The sequence below is a fragment of the Panicum hallii genome, chromosome 6, assembly GCF_002211085.1.
Source record: "Panicum hallii strain FIL2 chromosome 6, PHallii_v3.1, whole genome shotgun sequence".
NCBI lineage: Eukaryota > Viridiplantae > Streptophyta > Magnoliopsida > Poales > Poaceae > Panicum > Panicum hallii.
The window spans coordinates 45,391,090-45,417,437 of NC_038047.1; the positions used below are offsets into that span (position 1 = coordinate 45,391,090).

General features: G+C 54.3%; 2 protein-coding genes across 3 annotated transcripts; one reads left to right on the forward strand and one right to left on the reverse strand.

The window, feature by feature from the left end:
• Positions 1 to 2,874: 2,874 nt before the first annotated feature.
• LOC112897575 lies at positions 2,875 to 7,478 on the reverse strand. 2 transcript variants are annotated; one of them, XM_025965910.1, is made up of 7 exons: positions 6,486 to 7,476; positions 6,294 to 6,363; positions 6,053 to 6,171; positions 4,975 to 5,941; positions 4,123 to 4,425; positions 3,964 to 4,038; positions 2,875 to 3,389 (listed from the first exon to the last, which is right to left on the reverse strand). In XM_025965910.1, exons 1-7 carry the CDS (start codon positions 6,736 to 6,738, stop codon positions 3,380 to 3,382), a joined length of 1,797 nt encoding a protein of 598 aa, XP_025821695.1. In that variant the 5' UTR covers positions 6,739 to 7,476; the 3' UTR covers positions 2,875 to 3,379. The 2 variants fall into 2 exon arrangements, with proteins under 2 accessions (XP_025821695.1, XP_025821694.1); XM_025965909.1 differs by lacking the exon at positions 2,875 to 3,389 and adding an exon at positions 3,412 to 3,517 and having other exon boundaries at positions 6,486 to 7,478.
• A 16,255-nt stretch (positions 7,479 to 23,733) lies between these two features.
• LOC112897770 (superoxide dismutase [Cu-Zn], chloroplastic) lies at positions 23,734 to 26,310 on the forward strand. Its single transcript, XM_025966168.1, has 8 exons — positions 23,734 to 24,056; positions 24,658 to 24,719; positions 24,800 to 24,839; positions 25,083 to 25,178; positions 25,291 to 25,322; positions 25,427 to 25,502; positions 25,588 to 25,641; positions 25,907 to 26,310. Exons 1-8 carry the CDS (start codon positions 23,837 to 23,839, stop codon positions 25,930 to 25,932), a joined length of 606 nt encoding a protein of 201 aa, XP_025821953.1. The 5' UTR covers positions 23,734 to 23,836; the 3' UTR covers positions 25,933 to 26,310.
• Positions 26,311 to 26,348: the final 38 nt, after the last annotated feature.

Below are 26,348 nucleotides of genomic sequence, written 5' to 3' on the forward strand. Positions count from 1 at the left end.
TACTAAACCGTGCCGCCACCTCTTCTGGTTTGCGTGGAAGATGACAAATCGAGGCCAGGGCTTGGTACCGTCTAATCCACTGGGCATAATCTGCGGATTGCTCTGCAAGCTCAATCGCTTTAGCCCTCTTAAGCTCCAGCAGTAAGTTCGTCATATCACTGAAGGTGAGGTCCGGTAACAGATCGACACATGCAGTCGCTGGACGCCCGAGCTGTTCCCACTGTCGTATTGCCTCGCGTGCTTCTTCGCCATTCCTGACCAGCCATAGGTAAGCATCTGGTGAAGACTTGTTACCTGCTTTCTGGGAACTCGGCATTTCAATGTGTTCCACCAACGAGTTGACAATAGAGACTCCCACTCCCAACTCCGAGATCTGCCCATTTGAGTTCACAATTTTCGCATTGGAAGATGGATTCACAACCTCTGTAATCATATCAAAAGGAAAAAGAAATAGGTTGGTAATTTAGTCACAACTCACAACATTATTTCACAATACTTCAATATTCACAGATAAACTAACCTTGTGTCTCACTCGGCAACAGAACGACGTGAAGGGTGTCGCTGTTCCGAGGCAGATCAATCTGCAAAGGCGTCAACCGTCCCAAACTTCCAGCTTGAACAGAGATTGTACATCCAGCGCCCACCACATTGATCAGCTTGTTGGTAAGATTCAACAAGGATCTTCCAGTGAACAGCAAAGCCCTCCATTCATCAGGCTCGAAGTTCCCTGGCGCTCTGATCATGATCTTGCGTGTTATTGGCACCTGTCTCTGGGCAGGCCAGAGCTGACCAAGGATCTTGACCGGCGGCTGCATTTCAGATGCAGAGAATTACAATTCAGATGCAGAGAACTGAGAAACAATAGCAAGCAATATCAGAAAGAAACGCATGTTGATGCTTTGCTAAACATGTGCACAAATGAATTGGTCCCCTGCTCAAACGGATTCAGCAACAGCAAGTATCAAGAACAAGAAGGGCTTCAGAAAGAAACGCATGTTAATGCTTGCTAAGACCTGTGCACAAATGGATTGGTCCCCTGCTCAAACGGATTCAGCAACAGCAAGTATCAAGAACAAGCTGGTGAGGAAGACTCGGTATCTTTTATGATAAGAAAGGATGCAATGTTCATTCTATCGTGTGACACAGCCAAGAACTCGGAATTCTGGACTGGGCAAAATCAATACCAAGAATAGAAAAAACGGAGGTGGTGACCCTGATTCAAGAAACAGAGGTTGGTCCCCTGCTCAAACGGATTCAGCAACAGCGAAGGGCGTGCACACCTGAGGACGGTGACCAAGACTCGGTATCTCTCCCTCAGGGATGATCTCGACAGCCCAGTCCATGGGCGCGCTGACGTCGTCGTTGGTGTCGATAGTCACCGCGGCTCTGTTGAGATAGCCGCTGTTCGCGCGAAGGTGGCCGCGCCGGTACATGTTATGGAGCACAACATCGTTTCCCGACGCCGACGGAAGGGGCACCCACCTGATGGCGAACTCATCTGGGTGGTCATAGTCCAGCTGCTCAACTAGGTAGCCGCGGAGGCCCATCGGCGCCGGCTCCTTGGAGGTGGCCAGATAGCGACCATACGCCATACTGCGGAGGAGGAGCAGGCTGTACGGCACGCCGTCCCTGACGAGGAGGTGCACCGTCCATGCCGCGTGCAGCGACGCGCGGTGGGGGTCCAGCGAAACACCCCTCCCGTCCTCGTCTGCGCAGAGGAAGGTGCCGTACACCCGGCTCCGCAGATGCACGTGAGAGCCGTCCTGGAACTGGTCCATGCCGCCGGCCCGGCCACGCGAGGCAGCGGTGGGGAGGGCGAACGGTGACGCGGGGACTTGGCTTTCTTGGCGCCGCGGCGGAGGGAGAAGAACACCCGGCGGCAGGTGTTGGACGTTGGCCGACGGTTACAATTTGGGGATTCTTGGCGGCGGAAATTTAAAGCCGGTCTCCACGACAGTACTTCCCACTGACAAGTGGGTCCCTGTCCTGCTCTCCACATAGGACGTCGACGGCGAGCATGTCCTGCGGTTGCGGGCATTCCATCGAACGCCTTGTGCACATGAGCGACCACTTTCAAAAAACTGCACATACCCAAAGCTGGTAGGTTGAGCAGCAGATAGCAAAACTCAGGCACGTGCGGCCGCCGCCGCCGCTGCGGCAGTAGGAGCTCGCGCGTTGGGGGCTCGTCGCCGGCGTGTGCAGTGCAGGTATGTGGAGCGTGGAGGAGCTTGTGCGCTCTTCCGCGGACGGACCGGCCAGCTTTCCTTTTTTCCATCTGGGATGGTGGGTTCGGCCCGCATTGCAGGTGAATTCGGCCCACGCAGAGTTCTTATCTTTCTATTTTCATTTCTTTTTTCTTTTCCGATCCACTTTCTTCTTCATTTTCATTTTCTTTCCTTATTCATTTTGTTCCTATTTTTTTTAATTTCTACTACACCGCATGTAGCTTTTTTCCTTCCTTTTTCATTTTTTATTTTTGTTTGCCTCTTTCTTCTCCTTTGTTTTTACTTTTAAAGTATATTCATTTTTCTTCTTTTTTGTTTTTCTTTTCTAATCATCTTCTTGATATTTTTATTTTTCCTTTCCTATTTTGTTTCCTTCTATTTTTTTCCCTCGCCGCTGCCGTGCACCCTGATTTTCACCGTAGATGCAAGATCTAACGGTCGAGAAATGCAGGCGACGTGGGGTTGGGTCCAGGCATGATGAGCATGCTTGGCGGCGGTTATCCTCCGCTTCAGTTCAGTTCTCAGTTCTGACTCAAGGCCTCACTGTCAGTTGCAACTAAATCTCTCATCTAGAACAACAGGAAATACAATTGAACAAAGACAAGGATGACATGCCTTGGCTCTCTCTAACAGAAGCAGACCAACATAATGCAGCAGAATAGTAAACACCTGTTTCTTCACTCACTTGGTTGTACAAAAGGCAATCAACAGTCAAACATATACAAGGAAATTAACAAGCACAGCCTTGCCTGATGCTAGATACTGTCATTTCACGTTCAGACTTCTGAAACATGGTACTGAGGATCAGACAATGCAGAGCCAGACACGCCTCGCGTACCTGCTTCACCATTTCATATAATTGATCACGAGTACATATGGTGTTACACAAGGAAAAAACCACTTAGACGAGTGCCCAAGTCAATTGAAAGGGGTAGTACCAAACTACCATCCAACACAGACTCCCTCCAGGTCCCATCCCTGACTGAAAAGCTCAGGCGCCCACCATCCATCATGTATAGACAACTAAATGAGCAGTGAATAGCAGCATTCTTTGCCTTCAGGGGTTCACTCCAAGTCAACTCAATGCAGCAAGGTCAACATGACAGCAGGCCAAGCGTTCCACATAACAACAAAAGCAAATGCATTCCCACTTCTCACTCAGATCTGCATATGGATGTACTACCCAATGAGAGCCTTTCAAGTGGTCCACAGATGATGTAATGCTGTATGTAGTCCTATCATGATTTCACCAAGCTCTGGTGAAAGGATAGATACTTGGCCATGTTGCAGCCTTAGAACAAGAATTGATAGTCATTCAGATTTTCAGTGATGTATTTGTTGTGCCCTGGTGCCACCCTACTTAGGATACTACTAAAAGCAAAGTTTGCTTTATGGTTGTATTGCATTCCAAAAGGGATAAGTTGTTTTTGTTTGCTTGATATTTGTAAAACAACACATTGATAATCAGGTGGGCATACAGTTCATGCATATTTACTCGAAGAAATAAAGCCAGTAAAACTGACTGCACTGAGATACCAAAGTGGGCAAATCAAACTCTTCTCTTCTTCAAGGTGTGAGAAAATGTTGGCTATCTATTATCACATTGACACGTCACAAAATGAATACCTTTGAACCTACTCCAAAAGCTATGACACACGCACACCAACTTCCAACAAACGCCATACTCAGGAAAATAAAACAAAAAGAAGAAAAACATATACGTAACACGTCCCCTTACAGTGATTCATTGCTGTCATCACTTTCTTCACACAAAGGTGCGGACTGGATTATAACCCGAGCTCCAGAAGGAAGCCTGCAGTTTTAAACGGTCTATTTTGTCAGTTTTTAGAAACGGAACCAGTAGATGAACCAACGAGAATAGTGAGAGGCAACTCAACTTTCTTCAATCTTGATCACATCCTTTTCCTTGTGGAATGACTCTATTCTCGCAGAAGATAGTTTACCCAGTGATGGATCAGTCATCCTATTGCTTGCACTCTTTGATGAATCCAGTGGCGAGGATCTGGCACTATATTCTTGTCGACTAGAGCTGTTCCTCACGTCAGAGGCTGGGGAGAGTATTGTTCCAGTTCTCGATTGCTTACAAGATATAATCCTGATAGTTTGTGGGAGACACCTGAAGCTACCTGACTCCACGGAGCTTTCTGTGTCACTTTTGGAATGTGCTCCTCTATAAACCCTGGAAAATGTTCATAGGAGGTACCGTGTCAAATATCAGTATGCCAGGGGGAACAATGAAGACCTAACAATTTAAACAATTGAACTGCTTGAGCGATGTAACAAAACACGTGAACTATGTCTGCAAATTTCTAGCTTTGGTACAATTTAGTGACACGTTGCATATAACATGTTCAGTTTGACACTTAAAAGTAACCGCCTAAAGAAATTACATGATTTGTTTTCAAGTGTCTTATTGTTGGAGTCTCTTTTCTTCTGCTATACCTCTAGTTTAGGAACTATCATAGCATGGAATGAAGAAAGACATAAGAATTAACTTGAGCCTTTAGCACCCAACATTAATGCGACTAGTTAGAACCCAACATTTAGTGCGACTAGCAAGTAGCAAGTATGAATAAAGTTCTAAAAGAAGGTACAGTAGCCACTGATAAGAAGATAATGAGGCATGGTAGGCTACATTATTGAAGAAAAATCCATGAATCATTCGTACTGGCACCATTGTCCAAGATCAGAAGTTTAGAACAATCTGTGGTAGTAATATATACTGTACCTATCCTCGTCATAAGATGATGAGCGTTTGAGTGTGTCGATTCCTCTCTCAGACTCATCCTGCTTCTTGGTCTCAGCCAAGCTCCCACTGAAACATTCAGACTCTGGAGCTCTCATTGCAATTGTTCTTGAATTACATGGGATCTTGTCAAGGTGTCGCAATGTCACAGGAGTGGAGAACACTGGAGAAGGGAACTCAACTTGTGTAAACCTAGGCCTGTACGTTGGGATGATCCCAAAGCCTCGGTGTTCTTTCACAGATATAGACCCACAAGTGATAAGCTGCATTAGCAAATTGGCTGGCTTGAGTTTCACACCCATTGGACCAAACATATGTTCCTCCTCTAGTGTTCTAAAGCTACTTCTCCTACTGGCTTCCGCTCTTATCAGGGACTCCAAGGTCTCAACTCTGCCACCTGGCGAAGCATCAGACGAACACACTGCTGGTGATTCTCGAATGATTTCAGGTCCCTTTGGCAACACCAGCGAGGTCCTTTCGTGGCATTCTTGAATCTCAGCATCTGATGTACCAGCCTCCATGGACAGTCCTGCCAAGCGAGTATCCTTCTCAGGAACATCTCTCTCACTATCATCTGTTTGTGTGGCGGCATCCTGAGCTCCGTTGGGTTTGCAGACTCTGTACTCCGAAGGTCCTGGGGAGCTTGCCTCTGATAGTGGAGCATTTCTCCCTGCAGGTTCAGGGGACTGGTTGCCAGATGAGCCTGAATGTGTAGTCTGGCATTGCTCATCCTCATGGTTGGTGGAAGTGGACGACGACGGCAGCAATGCTGATTGTGCCTGTTGCTGTAGCCGTGGAGTAGCAGGCGGAGGTGAGATCTCCTTGACAACGGCAGACGGGGATGAGGAGGAGGAACATCCTTCTTGCGAACCACGTGACTGAGGGGACTCTTCCTTGGGGTGCTTGAGGCCCTCGACCTTTGGGTTGCTGATGCCGTTCTGCTGCCGATCTAAAACAACACAAGGACAAATTGAACCAAGATCTGATGAACACATTCACGGGCATCAATTCTTCCTTTGTGTGAAAAAGCAATGAGGGTCAATTTTAGCAAGTGGGATACCTGGCGGCGGCGAGCGGTCAAGGAGCTCGGAGCCCTTGAGGATGTACTCGTTGCCCTGCGCGGGGAGCACCAGATCGTCCTCGGACAGGTCGTGCCACACGAAGCCGTTCTTGTAGCTCCTGGCGATACAGAAGGGATGAAACCAAGCAGCAGGTACCGGCAAAAGGTAGGATTTTTAGCCATCATTCTCCCCTATTGAGAGTGAGTATTGGATCCCCGAAATGATGAAGTGCGGTAGTACCTCTTGCAGGACCAGGAGTACATGGAGGCCATGCCCTTCCCTCGCAGCACGTTGAGGCGGTTAATCACATCTGCAGCAGCAACGTCATTAACGCGAATCGCATCAGCTCGCAGGTACAACACAGCGGTAATGCTCGATTTGGGCCCCGAAAGGCGGCGCCTTTATTGATGTGATGGAGCTCGGAGGACTGACCTCGCAGGTAGAGACCTTCCTCCGGGGAGGCGAGCGGCACCTCGATGAAGTGCGGGTGCTCCAGATGGCGATTGCGGCAGAGGTAGTACACCACGGCCACCCTCTTCGCCGCGGGGGCCTGGGGCGGGGGCGGGGGCGGGGGCGGGGACGGGGTCTGGTGGTGGTGGCTCTTGCCCGGCGGCTCGACCCAGACCTTGTTGCGGCCGGGGCTGGGGCTGGAGGCGGCACGGCGGCGCGTCGGCCTCCCCTCCATCCCTCCCCCGCTCCTTGCCCCGGCTGGAGGAGCCAGCCGAGCCGCGGAGTAATGCCCGGATCAGATCACAGGGTGCTGGGCATGGGCACGGAAGAAGAAGAAGAACCTGAGGAGCGGCGACTGGTACCAGCGGGAACCAAATGGAAATGGGGGAAGGATCGATCAAATCGAGCAGCAGGCGGGGGGTTTGCCTTGCTTGATTGGTTTGGGAGGCGATGAGGACCAGGGGGCGAAGCGAAAGCAAGCAGAGCTGGGCAAAGGCAATAATGGAGCAGGAGCAGCATGTAGTGTACTCTAGGAGTAGGCGTGTAGGTGCGAGCACGACACGACGGGGCGACTGTTGCCGCTATGGTATGTGGTGCTGGCTGGGGCTCACCTTCCTCGTGTCCTCGTCGCCACCACCAACTCCAGATTCCGGACGACAACCAACCAAAGATGGTGACGGAGGTGTGAGAGTGTGAGGAGGAAGACGATGATGCAATCAATCAGCAATTCAGCTTGGCGGTGGAGTGAGAGGGATCAGAGATCTCAAGCTTTTGAGCAACTAGAGATCTCAACCTTGGCTGGCTGGCTGGCTGTCAGTCGGTGGTGTTGGGTTGGGGTTTGCTTGCTTTTCGATGGATCATTGGAATGAATGGCATGGCTTTTTGGCTGCTAAAATGCTTGGGTCATAGCGGCTACCCATTTCTCGGCTTTCTGCTGTCTGCTCCCCTGCCTGCCCTTGATCAGCTCCCCCCTGGACCTCGAGCAAAGCAAACCATCCCCCTTTTGCTTGCTGTGCCTGTGCTCCCTCGCTCGCTTTTCCCTCCCTCCACGACGAATCCTCTCAGCCAGCCAGCCAGCACTCGTGAACGATGAATGATAAATCCGAGTGAGGGCTACGGGCTACGGCCTACCTCCTCTAGTACTCCTACCAGTGCGTTGTACACTGACTCCACTGCTAGCACTTGTACTACGCACAGTAGTAGTAAGCTTTCCTTTTGGTGTAGGGCTAGGTCAGTGCAATAGTAAAATGTGGTCACTCCCTCGGAGCCGCGGGCACCGTAGGTCCTGTCCAATTCATCATCAGATCAGAGTGTTTGTCATGTGCCCATGTGCACCACAAAATCCAGGTGCAAGCAGGTTAACCTACCATCCAGTATACATAGCCGTAAAATGTGCCTCGATCTGGCCAGCACAAGAATGCAAAGACCCTCTGTGGTGGTAGTAGTAGACTAGTCGTAAGAATGCAAAGACCCTCTGTGGTGGTAGTAGTAGACTAGTCGTCTATTTCTTAGTCGTACGGATGGCACGGTTCTTTCTTCAGCATCTGATCCTTCTCCTTCAGTAAGCAAAGCAAAAGATGGATAGATGCCTGTCGGACGAATTCTCCAGCCGGGTGGCGGAAAGCACCCGCCTAATCCTAGTTAAGGATGGGTTTGGAGGGGACTTAGGAGCGCTTGATCGAAGGACCCAAGAACACAGGAGGGACACGGAGATTTTAGAGTGGTTCGGGCCGCCGGAGCGTAATACCCTACGTCCACTATGGTATTGTATTGATTGTGAGAACCTTGGATGGAACCTAGCCTGGACTTGCGTTCGTGTGATCCTGGATGTTGGAACCCGTTTCTAACGAGTACACTCTCCCTTTTATAGTCCAAAAAGGGGGGTGCTTACACTGAGCCTGACCCCGACATGTGGGTCCGGCCAGCAGAAGCTTGCTCTAAGAGAGATATGGAGATCTTCATCTCCAGCTCCTCTCCGTAGCCCTCACAATCGGGAAGTTGATGTGCGTATTCATAACTTGGATACGGCCCTGTGCAGCCTTGTCTTGCACTGTTGCCGGCGTCAGCGTTGCATAACAGCGAAGCCGTGCTGTCTCTGTTAGGATGGGACTTCCTGTCAGGCGGCGAAGCAGCGCTGACCCGATGCGTGTGCTCTGTTACAGCGCACGCCTTGCCTATTACAGACCATCATCACGTGTGCAGCGCCGTGACGGGACTGTACACAGTCCGCGTACTGTGCACGGTGATATGACGCGCCGCCTTTAGAACGGGCGGGCTTACCGTGGTGTCAGCTTACCTGCCCCGTGTGTCAGTGGCAGGCCGCACCTTTTGACTTTGGCGCGCCCGACACAGCTACCGCATTAAATGCTGGTAGGTGGAGAGGCGACCCGTAAGGGGCCTCAGGCCGCAGGCACACGGCGGGGCCAGCCCCGCTCCTCCCGCTGGGCAACACATGGTGGCGCCGGACCCCTTCCCAGGGAAAGAGGGGCCCGGGGCCGCCGAGACCGGTTGGAGCGGGCTGGCCTGTGATGGTCCGACCATCACACGTGGCGGCCCCGGACCTCCTAGGGGAGGCCGGGTCCGTAGGGGCTACCCGTGAGCTCTCCCGCTCACCTGGGTGTGCAGAGACCCCGGGCCTCATGGAGCTCGGGGGAGGGTCCGGAGGCCGCGGTCCCAGCTGTCAGGCCCGGAGGCCGTATGCCACGTGGCCCAGAGGCGAGGGGGAGTATGGATTATGGAAATCCGAAGGCCTGGACACCCTAGCGGGAGGTACCCCTATCTGTATGTACTGACAGAGGCCCCCGGGCCCACCTTGGGAGAGGGATGAACCCGCAGGTGGGGCCAAATCCCAGCATCGCGCCGGGTGGACAGCTCGTTCCCGCCGGGCAAGGGCATGGGTGTCCTTTCGCCCGTAGCGGGATCCCCGAGGGGCCCGTCCTCCGCGCGCACCGTGCACATCAGACGGTTCAGATTCTTGTCTTATTCGAGCCCGTCGCGCGGCTCGGGCGGTTCGGATTCCGCCCTTCCCACGACCCTCCAGCACCCACGCCAATGACTGGTGGGCCCGAGCCCACTGGTCATAGAGTGTGAGGGAAGGGGAGGGCGGCGCTGGTGACCGCTCGTCTTCTCCTCGGTCGCCGCAGGACGCTAAGGTGGGAGCAGCCCTTTGCATAAAAGGTATGCGCCGAAGGGAACGGCTACCTTTTCGCTCTTGCCAACAACGGACGCCGTAGCGCCCCTTCGTCTCCGCATCCCCTCTCGCGATCGGCATCCTTGCGCCCGACTCTTCTCTCTTCCTTGCTCCTCCGCAATCCACCCCAAAAATCACCATGGCCTCGCTTCCTTTCCCGCGCCGCTTCCAGAGCCAGGAACAGTTGGACGCGGTGCGGCGCCTTCTGGGGTGGACCGCGCCGGCGAACGCCGGGAAGGTCAGGGCCGGCGAGGTTCCCCTCCGCGACCTTGCCGCGGGGGAGTTCGTCCTCTTCAATTCGTACATTATGTGCGGGTTGGTTCCTCCGATCTCCTCCTTCTTCCTGCTGCTCCTGGAGGAGTTTGGCCTCCAACTTCACCATCTCACCCCCCCACTCCGTTCTCCTCGCGGCGGTCTTCGCCCACTTCATGGAGATGTTCGTGGGGGTGCGCCCCTGCACCACCATCTTCAAACACTTCTACTCCCTGGTTGGGACCGGGAAGAAGCGCGGCGAGATTGGCGCGTATTACTTCCAGCTCCGGCACGGGATGGCGGGCGCCTACATCGCCGCCTTCTCTAGCTCCAAGTGGGAGGAGTGGCGAGAAGGCTGGGTCATCACGGTAACCGACCCCCACGACCGCCTGGAACTGCCGGCAGAAGGTCCCCAGAGCGATCGGGGCACATGGAAGGCCAGGCCAACAATACCGGTGGAGCTCGACCCGGTACTGGGCCGGATCAAGAAGCTGGCTAGGAGCGGCCTGACTTCCATGATGGTGCTGGGTGACTTCCTGAAGCGGCGAATCGCCCCCCTGCAGCAGCGGTCCCGGATGGCCTACGTGTACACGGGGCTAAACGACTGCTGCAGGATCGCGCGCGGGCCCGGCGGCGACTTCACCAGGGTGGAGCTGGAGGCGGCGATCTGGGCGATGACCGGCGAGGCGTTCGTTCCAGAGTCCCTGGTCCTCCCGAGCGGGGTGAAGGCCCTGTGCGAGGACCAGGCACTGCGGTCATCGGTCCTGGCATCGATGCCGACCCTGGACGAGGGCGGCCTGGCGGTCTGGCAACTGGGGGGTGATCCCAACCGCGGGCTCCAGATCCCTGGCGCCACGCCGGACCGCCAGCAACGTTCCAGCGACAGTCCCGGGGGGCCGGGACCCAGAGGTCCGGCCCCCAGCGGAAAAGGGAAAGAGAAGGCGCCGGTGCCAGAGCACCGGCAGAAGGGCCACGCCGGGGCCGCCCCGGCGGAAGGACGCGGTGAGTCCCAGGAGCCAGCACCGGCCCGGAGCTGCCAACCCGGAGGGAGCAAATCCCGGAGGCTCCAGCGAGGCGATGGCTCCTTGGTCGGGGAGCCGGCGCCCAAGCGCCAGAAGACCGCGGGAGCGGAGGGGCAGAGCGGGGCTGCACCCCCTCCACCGCGACACCGACCTGCCCCGAGACAACAGACTCCTCCGCCTCCACCGCCAGAACGGCAGGAAGAGACACCACCCCCACCGTCCGAGATCAGGCCACAGGCCACAGTCCCCATCTCCGCCACCTGAAGCCTCGAAGGGCGGGGACCCCCATCAAGGGTCCGGGGGGTCCTCGGCAGGGAGGAAACTCCCCCGAGCGGCACGGTGCAGGTGGGAGTGGTACGGCTACGCGTAAGCATCCTTCTCATAGTTTTTCATTATCTCTCCTGGCCTCTGGTCCTCAACCATTCAGGTGATACGACAGGCTGCAGTCTTCGGATGCTCCCACTGGGGGGTCCGGCCCCCAGCCAGCGCCGGGAAGCCCGACGCCGACCCCAGCAGGGCCCCCACCAGAGACAGCTCCAGAAACCTCCGGACCTGTGGCCCCGGAGCCAGAGGCCGCCTCACCGCCACAGCCTGAAGCCGCCTTCCAGGAGGAGGACACCAGGTCCGCTGCAACGACCGAGGCGCCGGCGACAGCGTCGGGTGTCAAAGTCGGGCCCTCTCCTGCTGAGCCAGCAGCAGAGGGGGCCGCTGCCACGGCGGAGGCTGCAGCGCCAGAGGCAGCGGAGGCGGTGGAGGTCACGGCACCGGAGGTGGCTGCACCGGAGGCGACAGAGGCGGCGGCACCGGAGGTGGCCGAAGTTGCCACAGCGCCGCTCCGCTGGCAGAGGAGGAGGAACCGGAGGTAGTGCTGGGTAGGCGCCTCCTCCCGAGCACAGCGGAGGTCCCTCTCCCCCGGCTCATAGCCAGATGCCAGCAAGCTCAACAGGAGCTAGAGGCTGGCATGCGCCGGGAGTGGGAGAAGCTGGAGGCGGAGCGCCAGCGGCTTTTCGACTGGGAGGTCCGCCTGGGGGGCCGCATCAACTCTGTCTCCGCCCGCTACGCCGAGGAGCGCGCCAAACTCGTGGTGGGGCGCGAGCTCCTGTGGGAGGAGCTGGAGCAGGCGCGCGACCGGGAGGCAGCAGCGCGCCAGCGGGAGTTGGCGGCCACACGGCGGGAAGCAGAGGCTCTCCAGGGGCTGATTGCCGTGGAGAGGCAGAAGGAGGCGGAGGCGGAGAGGGAGCGGGCCGCCCGGGAGCTGGCAGACGCGGCGAGGGAGGCGTTTGCCACGGCTGAGGCGCAACAGGCCGCCCTCGCGGATCGGGCGGCGGCGGCAGCGAAGAAAGAAGAAGAGCTGGCCGCCCGAGAAGCAGAGGAGGTGGTCCGGCTGCAGGAGCTTCAGAAGCGGGAAAAGGCCATGGAGGAGCTGGCAGCCGGGAACCGGAGGCTCCAGGAGCGCGAGGCAGCACTCCAGGAGAGGGAGGCCAAGGTGGAGGGGCTCTTGGCAGAGCAGCAAGCCGGCACTGGCCGGTTAACAAGATGGGTCAGCGCGGTGAACCCTCTACTAGAGGAGCTCGGAGCCGACCCCATCCGAGTGCCGGAAGCCCCTTCTCCGTTTGGTGCCGCACTCCAACTGCTGGACACCACCGCCAGGCGGCTTCAGGACGCGGAGGCCGGGATGCAGGACCTCCTGGAGACGGAGGGGCGAATAGTTGCTCGGGAAGTGGCTGAATACATCCTCACCAGCTTCCGAAGCCATGACCCCTCCATCCAGCTGACTCCAGTTTTGGTCGGACCCATCCGGGCAACGGCGGCCGCCGCGCGGGCAGGAGTCTTGGAGGCAGCAGGAATGGTTGCATCACGCCTCCGGCGCCGTCCTGAACCTGCAGAAGGTGGAAACGCCTCCGGACCGCCAGGGCAGTAGCGCCAGTATCTTCTTAGTTATCTCTTTTGTAACATAACTTTAGTTATTGTAATATAGCTTTTAGAATGTTGTGTACATTATTAGCAATGCGTTTAAGTATTGGATGCGTCTACTTTTCGCGAAAAACTTAGCTGTTTTCCTGATTGTCGATCTGCAAAGTGTTGTTGGGCATACCGAGATCCCGTGGCCCCCTGGGAGGTAGTCGCGATAGGTCGGGACTAGCTGCCATAGAGCCGAGGTCCTGCACATGACTTAGGATCGACACTTAGTAGAGTCCCCACGGGTTCTCAGTCTGACCAGCAAAGGCCGCCTAAGTTGCGTAGCAAGCCAGAGCACTAGGACCTACATTCGAGGATTAAAAGGGGTCCCGGTCCCTTGGTACATGGTTCGAGGTACGACGGCGCTCACCCTAGGGGGCAGGGCGTGTAGGCTTAGGGTACGGAACCAGGCTAAGCGGCTACACAACCCTGGACCCCAGCAAAGGGCGAGCGCGTCTCTCTGAAGCCGTTCACAGGGGTCCGGTTCCTTTTCTCCTGTGAAACAGAGGTCCGATGCAGAGACGTTGCGTAGCAACTTAGAGGAGGCTTTAGGCACAGCACAGACGTGAAGAACACGTGGGGGGTTAGCGTAATAAGAAGCGAAAAAATACAGGGTCACATAGACTTCAAGGACGCATTTGAGAACAAATTTTTCCTTGACGAATTGGTACAGAAGAGTTGTGCGATGTACGCCAGGGGCTGGGTTTATGAGGGCGGACCTCTACTGCCCTGATCCGCACGGCAATGCTACCAATTACAAAGAAAAAATTTCCTCTCAACCGGGTCCTAGGGATAAAACATACGGAGGTGCTCAATGTTCCATGGATTGGGTAGTTGCATTCCATCCTCCGTAGCCAGGCGAACAGATCCGGGTCGGCACACCTTTGTCACCTTGAAGGGCCCCTCCCAGCTGGGGGAGAGCTTGTGCATGCCTTCCCGGTTCAGGATTCGCCTTAGGACTAGGTCCCCGACCCGGAGCTCCCTACTTCGCACGAACCGTTGGTGGTAGCGCCGGAGCGCTTGGTTGTACCGTGCATTGCGGACTGCTGCTCGCCACCTACGCTCGTCGATGAGGTCCACGTCTTGGCGACGCTCCTGTTCCTGCATTTCCTCATCAAAAGATCGGACTCGCAGAGAGCCCATGGTGATCTCCGGGGGAAGGCACGCTTCGGCCCCGTAGACCAGAAAGAAAGGGGTTTCCCCTGTTGCGCGGCTGGGTGTGGTCCGATTCCCCCATAACACACTCGGAAGCTCTTCAATCCACCTTGCGCCATGCTTCTCAAGGTCACAGTAGGTTCGGATCTTGAGCCCTCTGAGGATTTCGGCATTGGCCCGCTCAACTTGGCCATTGCTCCTGGGATGTGCCACTGAAGCGAAACAGAGCTGGATGCCCATATCCTCACAGTACTCCTGGAAGTACTGGCTCGTGAACTGGGTCCCATTGTCGGTGATGACTCGGTTCGGGACCCCGAACCGGCACACAATTGACCTGAGGAAAGCAGTTGCCGACGCCTTGGTAATGTTGACCACTGGGGTTGCCTCTGGCCACTTGGTGAACTTGTCAATGGCGACATAGAGGTACCGGTACCCGCCGACGGCCCTAGGGAAAGGTCCCAAGATATCCAAACCCCATACCGCAAAGGGCCAAGAGGGAGGAATCATCTGCAGTGCCTGAGCTGGAGTGTGTATCTGCTTTGCGTGGAACTGGCACGCTTTACAGGTCCTTACCAACTCAGCTGCATCCTGGAGTGCTGTGGGCCAGTAAAAACCATGCCGAAAGGCTTTACCAACCAGCGTGCGGGATGAAGAGTGACTTCCGCACTCGCCTCCATGGATCTCCGCAAGCAAGTCGCGGCCCTCTTCCTGGGTGATGCACCACATGAGGACACCGCTGGCGCCACGACGATAAAGATCCCCTTCTACCACCGTGTATCGCTTAGCCATCCGGACAATGCGCTCAGCAGATGCTTGATCTTCAGGAAGGTAATTATCCTTCAGGTAGTCCCGGACCTTAGAGGTCCATGCATCGGGACCTTCCTGAGAAACTGGGCGTGGCTCCCTGAGGTCTTCGGGACCCTCAAGGGTGCACACGGCCCGTGGCGGGTACCACGGATGGAGCTCCGCCGGGACCGCTAGCTTCGAGGTGCTAGTCCGACCCCCCTCGCCCAGATCGGCAGGCTGGGCGGAAGGCTTCAGCAGACGCCTCTGGAAGACGCCCTCAGGCACGGGTGCCTGAGTCGATGCGCTCGCGGAGAGGGCATCAGCTGCTGAATTGCCTTCGCGTGGAACGTGTTGCAGTTCCAGCACATCGAAGTCCTTCTCCAGCCTCTTCACATGGATGAGGTAGGCTGCGAGCTGGGGGTTGTTGCAGCAACACTCCCCCCGGACTTGCCTGATGATGAGTTGGGAGTCCCCTTTGACCAGGAGCTCCCGGACCCCCAGGGACAGAGCCGCCGTGAGCCCAAAGATTAAGGCTTCATACTCCGCCATGTTGTTGGTGGCCTCAAAATCGAGGTGCACCATGTACTTCAATTGCTCGCCTCGTGGGTCGATGAGGACCACGCCAGCCCCGGCCCTCTTGCTGCGGGCGGACCCGTCAAAGAAGAGGGTCCAGTGGGGTCCGGTGAACACCGGGGCGCTGGCCTCCGGACGTGGGGGGTCCGTCTCACGGTCCGGACCCCCGGAGGCGCTTGGCGCTGGTGTCCATTCCGCCACAAAGTCAGCTAGGACCTGACTCTTGACGGCGTGGCGCGGCTGGAAGCTCAAAGCGGCTGCTGGAAGTCAGCTGCCCACTTGGCGACATTGCCTGTGGCGTTGGAGTTGTGGAGGATGGCCCTCAAAGGGTAGGAGGTTACCACCACAATCTTGTGGGCCTGAAAATAATGACGGAGTTTCCTGGACGCAACGAGTATGGCATAAAGAAGCTTATGCGTCTCGGGATACCTGGCCTTTGCCTCGTGAAGGACCTCGCTGACATAGTAGACCGGCTTTTGGATGGTCCTGACTCTGCCAGGTGGATTAGACCCTTCGGCTTCAGCTGGGTTCCCGCCGGCCTCCAAGCTGTTTAGCGCTTGTCCGGGTCGGGACCCGGCCGGACCCTCCGAAGTAGGGCCGGTTTCTGGAGTGGTGGAGGCCGGACCTCCTTCTCCTGCAGGGGGGTCCGCGGGGGCCCCCTGCGGGAGAGGCTCGGACCTCTCGGTGACCAGCACCATGCTGATCACTTCGGTCGTAGCTGCAAGATAAAGAAACAGTGTCTCACCTGGGTCCGGTGCGACCAGGACCGGCAAGGAGGTAAGGTACTGCTTCATCTCTTGGAAGGCACACTCTGCCTCTTCGGTCCATGTGAATGGGCCGGACCCCCTCATCAACTTGAAGAAGAGAAGTGCCCTCTCCGCCAGCCTCGAAATGAAGCGGCTGAGAGCTGCCAGGGACCCCGTCAACCTTTGTACATCCTTGAGGCGCGCAGGGGGTCTCATTGCCTCGATTGCCCGAACCTTATCCGGGTTGGCTTCGATCCCCCGGTGGGAGACCAGGAATCCAAGGAGTTTTCCCGCCGATACGCCAAAAACGCACTTCTCGGGATTAAGCTTGGTGGAGGTCGCCCGCAACTTGTCAAAGACTCGAGCTAAATTTTCTAATAGAGAACACGACTCTCTAGTCTTGACAACGATGTCATCGACATACACCTCTACAATATCTCTAACCAAATCACCTAGAGTGATATTCATTGCACGAGCAAAGGTGGGTAGAGCATTGAGCAATCCATAAGGCATCACTATATAACAATAAAGCCCATCCACTGTTACAAAAGCTGTATGCTTCCTATCATCTCTAGCTATTTTGATTTGATGAAAACCAGAATAGGCATCTATGAAGGATAGCAAATCACACCCGGAGGTGGAATCTACAATCTGATCTATACGCGGGAGTGGATAAGGGTCTTTTGGACATGCCTTATTAAGATTGGTGTAGTCGATGCACATCTGAAGCTTCCCGTTGGCCTTTGGGACCACCACCGGGTTGGCCAACCATATAGGATGGTAGACCTCCTCGATGAAGCCAGCCTGCAGCAGCTTGCGGACCTCTTCACGGATGAAGTTTTGCCGCTCAACGGACTGCCTGCGTGGCTTCTGCCGGACCGGCCTGGCGTCGGGGTGGATCTTCAGATGATGCTCAATCACCTCCCTGGGGATCCCGGGCATTTGTGATGGTTCCCAGGCGAACACATCAACATTTGCCCGGAGGAAGGCGATGAGCGCGCTTTCCTATTTCTCTCCCAGGTTGCCACCGATACGGGTGGTCTGGGAGGCCTCCGCTCCGACCTGGATGGTCTTCACGGGAACGTTGTTCGTGTCAGACGGACAGACCCTCGGCGCCTTGGCCAGAACCTTGGCACGCGGGGTTGAGGGGTCGGACCCCTGGGCGCCTGCTACAGGGACGAGTCCTGTGGCCAGCGCATGGAGCTTTTCGACCGCCACAACGGCAGCGGCCCGATCGCTCTGGACGGTGAGGACGCCTGACGGAGAAGGCATCTTCAGGACCAGATACCCGTAGTGGGCAACGGCCATGAACCGGTACAGAGCCGGTCTGCCGATGATGGCGTTGAAGGGGAGGTTAACTTCCGCAACCTCGAACTGCACGTTCTCGGTACGGAAGTTGTCCTCTGTTCCGAATGTAACCGGTAGAGTGATGGTCCCTACCGGGTATACGGGATCCGGGCCCACTCCTGAGAATGGGCGCGATGGAGCCAACTTGGACTCCGGGATCTGCAGGTGCTTGAACGCTGCATAGCTGATGACGCTGAGGCCGGCGCCTCCGTCGATCAGCACATGGTGAAGGCGGACATTGGCGATGGTGGGTGCTGTAACGAGCGGCAGCACTCCCGCGCCCGCCATGTTCTCTGGGCAATCGGATGGCCCGAAGGAGACGGTGGTGCCCTTCCACCGCTGGTGGGGTGCCGCCCTCGGCACCCCTGGTTTCACCGAGAGAACCTCCCGGCGCAGGGCCTTGACGTCCCATCGGGAGACGAGCTCCGAACTGCCGCCGTACATAACGTACAGCTTTTTGCGGCGCTCGTCCCCGCCGGACTCGAAATCGGACTGCTGGAAAAGTCCCTTGAGGTCTTTGTTGGGGGCTTGATACCCCAACTCCCTCTCCATCGCAGCTGCATCGGCTTCGGAGGCTTTCTCCTTACCGGATCGGCGCGGCGGGGAGGAGCCTTCCTTGGAGGCTTGATCTCGCCTCTTGCTGAGGCGCTCCACGAGCTTCTGGATCTCGCGGCACTCGGTGGCGCTGTGGCGAGCCCCCGGATGAACAGGGCACGACCCGGGGTCGGTGCGCTGCTGTCGCGGGCGCTTGCCACGGGAGTTCTGGCCCCCGGTCGTCGCAGCTGCAACGGCCGGACCCCCAATCCGTGACTTGTCGAAGCCACGGACCTTCTTATTCTTCTTCTTGCCGCTGCCGGGAGCAGCGACGCTGGGTCCACTCGTCTGAGCGGGACCTGCCTGGGTTGCAGAGTGCCATGCACGGCCTTCTGCAGCCCGGGCGCATTTGTCCGCCAGAGCGAACAAGGTGGTGACGGCTTCCACCTGGTGGGTCGCCAGCTTCTCTAGCATCTTCTCGTCCCGGACCCCCTGTCGGAAGGCCGTGATAATAGATGCATCGGAGATACGTGGGATAGTTCCACGTACCTTGGTGAAGCGGGAGATGAAGGCCCGGAGGGTTTCCCCGGGTTGTTGCCTCACGGCGTGGAGGTGGGCCTCCACGCCATGCTGCTGGTACGCGCTGGCGAAGTTCGCAGTGAACTGCGCGCAGAGCTCACCCCAGGACTGGATGGATCCCGGGGTGAGGTTCATGAGCCAGGTCCGGGCTGGCCCGGTCAAGGCTACATGAAAGTAACTTGCCATGACGGCTTCGTTACCTCCGGCCGCCGTGATGGCGGTGATGTAGACCTGCAGGAACTCTGACGGGTTGGTGGAGCCATCATATTTTTCCGGCAGGTGAGGCCGAAACTTGGACGGCCAGGCGACTGCGCGGAGGTGGTCTGCGAGCGCGGCGCAGCCCACACCCGACACCGGTGCCTGGGGGAGTCCCTGCGGCCTGGCTGCAGCCGCATCGAGCTCGGGCGCAAGGTTCCGACCCTCAATATTGAGTCGTCGGTTGCGCGCCCGCTCGATGGAGACCCTGGCGTCCTCTCCCGCATGCCTGCGGTTGAGCTCCGCCCGGAGGTCTTCGGTCCGTGCACTCCTCACTGATGGTGAGTGCACAGAACCGGATGCGCCGCCCGGGCGACGGCGCTGCCTGGACACAGACCCCCCCGCTGAGCCTGGGGAAACCTGTGCCAGGTTGAGGAGACGGTCGACGTCGTCACACCACTGTCTGTGCGCGTCTGGCGACGCTGCCTCGCCAGGGGGGTTGCGGAGCAACTCCCTGGCTGCCATGAGGGGCCCGCTCGGTGGGAGCACCGATTGGGCCACAGAGGCCCGCTCCGCTGCACACGGTGGAGCAGCACGCGGGGCCACTCTGGAGGCGGGATGGCGCGAGGCGTGTGGCGCCGTTGACGCCACTTCTTCACCGATCAGGAGGTCATGGTGACCATTTTCCTGCGCCATTGAGGTCGCGAAGGTCAACCGAGCGCAAACCAAACCTACCTCCCCTACCTGGCGCGCCAAATGTCGGAGGAATTCTCCAGCCGGGTGGCGGAAAGCACCCGCCTAATCCTAGTTAAGGATGGGTTTGGAGGGGACTTAGGAGCGCTTGATCGAAGGACCCAAGAACACAGGAGGGACACGGAGATTTTAGAGTGGTTCGGGCCGCCGGAGCGTAATACCCTACGTCCACTATGGTATTGTATTGATTGTGAGAACCTTGGATGGAACCTAGCCTGGACTTGCGTTCGTGTGATCCTGGATGTTGGAACCCGTTTCTAACGAGTACACTCTCCCTTTTATAGTCCAAAAAGGGGGGTGCTTACACTGAGCCTGACCCCGACATGTGGGTCCGGCCAGCAGAAGCTTGCTCTAAGAGAGATATGGAGATCTTCATCTCCAGCTCCTCTCCGTAGCCCTCACAATCGGGAAGTTGATGTGCGTATTCATAACTTGGATACGGCCCTGTGCAGCCTTGTCTTGCACTGTTGCCGGCGTCAGCGTTGCATAACAGCGAAGCCGTGCTGTCTCTGTTAGGATGGGACTTCCTGTCAGGCGGCGAAGCAGCGCTGACCCGATGCGTGTGCTCTGTTACAGCGCACGCCTTGCCTATTACAGACCATCATCACGTGTGCAGCGCCGTGACGGGACTGTACACAGTCCGCGTACTGTGCACGGTGATATGACGCGCCGCCTTTAGAACGGGCGGGCTTACCGTGGTGTCAGCTTACCTGCCCCGTGTGTTAGTGGCAGGCCGCACCTTTTGACTTTGGCGCGCCCGACACAGCTACCGCATTAAATGCTGGTAGGTGGAGAGGCGACCCGTAAGGGGCCTTAGGCCGCAGGCACACGGCGGGGCCAGCCCCGCTCCTCCCGCTGGGCAACACATGGTGGCGCCGGACCCCTTCCCAGGGAAAGGGGGGCCCGGGGCCGCCGAGACCGGTTGGAGCGGGCTGGTCTGTGATGGTCCGGCCATCACACGTGGCAGCCCCGGACCTCCTAGGGGAGGCCGGGTCCGCAGGGGCTACCCGTGAGCTCTCCCGCTCACCTGGGTGTGCAGAGACCCCGGGCCTCATGGAGCTTGGGGGAGGGTCCGGAGGCCGCGGTCCCAGCTGTCAGGCCCGGAGGCCGTATGCCACGTGGCCCAGAGGCGAGGGGGAGTATGGATTATAGGAATCCGAAGGCCTGGACACCCTAGCGGGAGGTACCCCTATCTGTATATACTGACAATGCCCAATGGAGGGTACTAGCTCGTATACATTTTCACCATCTGTCATATATACCACCTGCCATGCTTTGTGCCTGACATCATATCAGCAGCCGCTTTGAGCTTTCGCATTCCAAATCATGCCTGCCTTTTGGCATGTGATTAGGAAGCAAGCACCTTTAATTTAAAACTGTAATGGAAGGAAGGAAGGAAGCTCATTGGTAGTTTGAATACATTGGGCCCTCCTAATGATTATTATTCCTCAAGCTTGGAAGCAAGTTAAGAGTACTTGCTTGTCCATGCATGTGAGGAACTCAGGAACAAGACGTCGACAATGCAGACAAACAAACCCGAATAAGAAGCAGCAGATCGATAGGCATACTAGTTAGATCTAAAAGGCCATTATTATGCACGAAATAAAGCTCTCTTGCACCTAATGCATGTCCTGCACACATGTATGTCGTAGCTAGACTCTGCTTCATTCCCTCTTGTGCTTGTGCTCTGCAAGAAGCATTAGATTTGCCAAACAGGCAGATCTATCACCACTATTCTTATTTCTTGTCCCTAGTTGATTTTACATTTACTAACTCCGATCCTGTTGACGAGAGATTGATCAACATTTAGAAGCAATTTTAGATATACAATTTTGAGAAGAAGTGCCTGCATTCTGCAACCTATGCATCATCCACCGACGACTCCACCAACTGCACAACACAACACAACACATATGTTTGTTGCTGCTGCTTCTACAGGCAAGAATGAAGTGACGAATGTCTATACTAGTTAATTGCTGCAAAAACTAACTTAAGAAGTATTACACCTGGTGATCCATATATGCATGTTTTGTTTCATTTTCTAGGAGCGCGTGGTTGCATTGGTATCTTGTTTGAAGAATCTCTCTCTCTCTCTCTCTCTATATATATATATATATATCCATTTTACACGCGCTTGTAGCTACTCCTACATATGTATCTCATGATGTAGGGCGTATCAGATCCAACGAAAAGGTACGTACAAGGTATATGTAATCATACTAAACCATCTGTGATGGTATATAATTTAAGTTATGTGACCATACACGCAGTATATGGACAAACTCATTTTTATATACTATTACTAATGTATAATCATGATATATTTAACAAATAGGATGATTTTGAAATTTTTCATACATATCCCTTTGAAGTATCCTAGAATTAGTATATATGAACATACTCAAAGTGAGAAATAACTATACAGACATACACACGGTGGTATACTGATAATGGGAGTAGTTACAAGCTAGTATAGATAAAATTATCATATATCGTTCGAAGCTGATCGAGTCGTCAGCTCATAGCAGATGGAACCTGATTAACCACCGATCGAATATATATACCAATCACACAAGTAGTCGATCACATGGCCACATGCATGGGTATGCTTGCCTGCACTTGCACAACATGTATGTCCGATCCTGCCTGTTGCATGCACGCATATATACTCGCTCCTATATTGGTACGGTATGACCGATTACATATCATCATTGACACTAATTAATTTTGTTTAATCTGTCTGAAACAACACTAATCGCACGCATTAGTTGGATGGAGCACGCCTTCAGGCTGACAACACGCATGCAATGCAATGCAAGTCTCTGCCATGTATTTAGGATTACGATGAGATGATTAACAATAAGTATATACGATATTGATTACGCGCGGTAAGAACAAGTCAACTTTGGTTGTGCCTGGTGAGCATATGCAAATAAATAGAAAAGAAAAGCTAACTAGCTAATGGAATCGTTTTGGTGCATGTTACCAACTGCAGTGTGCGTACTTTCTCTGAAAAATAATGCGATCGATCAACATGATGATACACACGGATGGGATGACTGTGCTGAATCCTGATTCAGTGCCCAAGATTCACTGGCAATTTATTTTACTGCTTTGCTCGTATCTTCTTTCCGGCCAGAAGGGGCCAGGACCAGGATCCGTGTGAAGAAACCCTGCAAGTAGTAGCTTACTTAAGTTGTCCAGTAGCTGTTGCGGAAGAGAGAGAGAGAGAGAGAGAGAGAGAGAGAGAGAGAGAGAGAGAGAGAGAGAGAGAGAGAGAGAGAGAGAGAGAGAGAGAGAGAGAGAGAGAGAGAGAGAGTTTTGGACGTTGCATCAGATTCGTCATCTGCTTGTTCTACTCGTTGGCTGCATGCATCTATTTATGGAAACACATTTCCCTCACAATCTGATGTGTTTGGTGCAATGGCTAACAGGTAGTACAGGGGAGAAAGAAGCTGGGAAAACACATATCCCTCACAACCCTTCTTTTTTTTTTCTTTTTCTTTTTGAGGCATGTCATCAGACAGACCAGCAGCAGAGTGGGAGAGTTGGCGGCGAGCTGGCCTTGCCATCTCGCTTCAATAATGGGCCGAGCCTTTTGTTTTGTGGTTCAGTGGGCCGAGCATGTCATAAAGTAAGCAGAAACTGAGCCCAAAGTGCTAGGATGTAGAAAAGATTATGGAACCTCCAAATGCTAAGATGTGTGTGGGCGCAATCAACTGCATCATGCATGCATCCGTTGGCATTGGCACTCAAAGAAGAAGTCTCTCCTGGGTGTGCTTTCTGGCAGGACACAAACGTGACACTAGCGACGCATCACGGGAAAAAAAAACAGAGAGAGAAGTTTTCTTACATACCTTTTGCCAAACCAATAAATCCTTGCAAGCATCACCCAAGGGAAAAAAAAGAGAGAGTTAAAGGATCACAAAAGCTTTGCAAATTTGGTTTCAGCTCCACTGCTCCAGTAGAGGATGCTTCTAGAGCAGCAGGAGAGGGAGCCGAGCCAGACAAACACGGACAGGTGTGCTTCGGTTGCATTCCATGGCGCGTGACGCGAGCTGAGCCACACGCGGCACATCACAATCCAGCCGTGTGTGCCCTGGTGGCCTCGCGTCGCGTCGGAGCAGAGCAGAGCAGAGCTTGCCTAGTATAATAGGGCGGGCGTCCGAGGAGCCCACCTTATCGCCGCCAGTCACCCACCCCCCACAACCCCCCCAAGACCTCCCAAAGGCCGCCGCCGCCATGGCCGCGCAGACCTTCCTCCTCGCGCCGCCCGCCGCCCTCTTCGCCGCCCCCTCTTCCTCCGCACGCCCTTTCCACTCGCTCCGCCTCGTCGCTGGGCCCGGGGGTGCCGCCGCCGCCAGGGCGCTCGTCCTCGCCGACGCCACCAAGAAGGCCGTCGCCGTCCTCAAGGGCACATCCGAGGTCGAGGGCGTCGTCACGCTCACGCAGGAGGACGACGGTGCGTTTCCAATCCTTACCCTGCCACTTTCTCCTCTCATCCACCTTTCATCTACTACATGCTTAGCTTTGGTAGTTGGATCGCTGGGCAGCCGAAACAGGAACCTTTGTTTCCCCTTTTGTTAATTGGCAGTAGCACACTTTATTTCTCTCTGGGATGTAGAAATTTGCTTGAGTTTGTGTCTTATCTAAAAATTTGAACTTGCTTCTAATTGCATACAACGACTGCACCAATTTGCTCTGCAGCAGGCATCAGCTTCATGTGCGCACATTCCTACCTTCATAGTTCACACAGACTCTGTAACTCAACTCGAGGATAGTTTCACTGTTTTGGTGCAAATGTATGACTGAAATCCAAATGCAGGAGTCTCAACTTTTCACGAACTCAACTAAACATGTTACCTCAACTGTTGGGCTAATGGGCTTAGTTAGGTCATTTTTTTTATGGTCCTTAGTTAGGTCATTCATTGCTGATACCATTACTTATGCAATTCCTGACTGACATCTTATCAAACACTTCACCAGTGCACATGCATTTTGCTCCTGAAACATAACTGCCTGTGCCTACTCTTGCCCCTATGAATCTTTCTCTTGCATAACAGGACCAACCACTGTCAACGTCCGTGTCACTGGACTTACTCCTGGACTTCATGGCTTCCACCTTGTGAGTGTTGTTCTCTTGTGTAGCTTTTAATCTCAACTCCTTGTTTTGTCAGGATAATGATACAATTGTTCGTTTTGCAGCACGAGTTTGGCGATACCACCAATGGATGCATATCGACAGGTCGTAATTGTCCACTGATCTTAATTATGCTCACGATTTTTTATACCTTCATACCAAATGCTGCCTGCCTTCTGCAATCACTGTTAACTTTCCATCCGACTCTTTCTATCATCTGATGCTATTCAGGCTATAGTTTCATGCATCCTTGTTGACGCTTGCGCTCTGAAAATAGATTAAATCATCTAGTTTGTCAAGCTACCAAATGCTTTTTGTTTACTTACAGATCGAAATTTTATATTTCAGGACCACATTTCAACCCAAACAATATGACGCACGGTGCGCCAGAAGATGAAGTCCGCCACGCGGGTGACCTGGGAAACATTGTTGCCAATGCTGAGGGTAAGGCCTGTAGAAATCATTAGTGGTTACACTTGTGATATTCATTTGCAAATATCTTCTTCTGGATGATGACTTGTTTTGTGGCATTTTTGTTATACTGGTGATGATATAGGAGTCGCTGAGGCAACCATTGTTGATAATCAGGTAAATTTTGAAAAGATCATACTTTTACACTATATAAGCTATACTCATATTAGTTCTACATTTTAAAATTCAGTTTGGTAATTTTTGCGATTCCTTTTACACAGATTCCTTTGAGCGGCACAAATTCAGTTGTTGGGAGAGCATTTGTGGTTCATGAGCTTGAAGATGATTTGGGGAAAGGTGTGTCTAGTTCTACTTGCATTCCACGTTTCATTGTCTTAGTTAATACATGAGTGATACTTATTTATCTGTCCAATGTGTTTAGGCGGCCATGAGCTTAGCCTCAGTACTGGAAATGCTGGCGGAAGACTGGCATGTGGTATGTTCTCTCTGCCATATTTATGAATCCATGAATGGAGATACATAGGTTATGACAATGTTACTTAAGCATGCATGAGAAATTAAAGATCACTACCTGTTCAGTTGATTCTTATATATGATGGTAAAGATAAGGCACTGCTATGATTTACACCAAACATTCAGATTTCAGTTGTTCAGCCACCTATCATTGTAGGCCTTGCTTAATATTTGCTCTGTGCATTGTTTCAAGCGCGAGTTGTCTGATCACTGTGTTTCTTGCGCAGGTGTTGTTGGCCTGACTCCATTGTAGGTCGCTCGCTCGCCGGATTGCAGTTGAGACTCCAGTGTCACATCCATGGTGGCCTTTTGGCTTGAATCGTGTTATTGGGACAGCGCCTTTTTTGTATTACATGGATCCGCACCATGCATGGTGTGGTGGTTATTATATAGCCTTCGCAGGTCGGTCGGTCGGTCGTATAAAAAAAGAAGTAATATGTAGTTGAGGAAATAAGTGTTGTCTCACATAATCGTAAAGGTCGATCTATGAAGCACTATGAACATCAACTCTTTACTGCCATGTTTTGTTGTTGTACCTGTAAAACGTTTCATCTTGCATGTGTTTGTTATTGCATTGTTACTGGACATCCATGTTTATCATGCATAAATAAGATGATTATCTGCAAGCTAGCTAGCTGTCCTGTGTTGTTGTTTATTTGCATCCTCCGA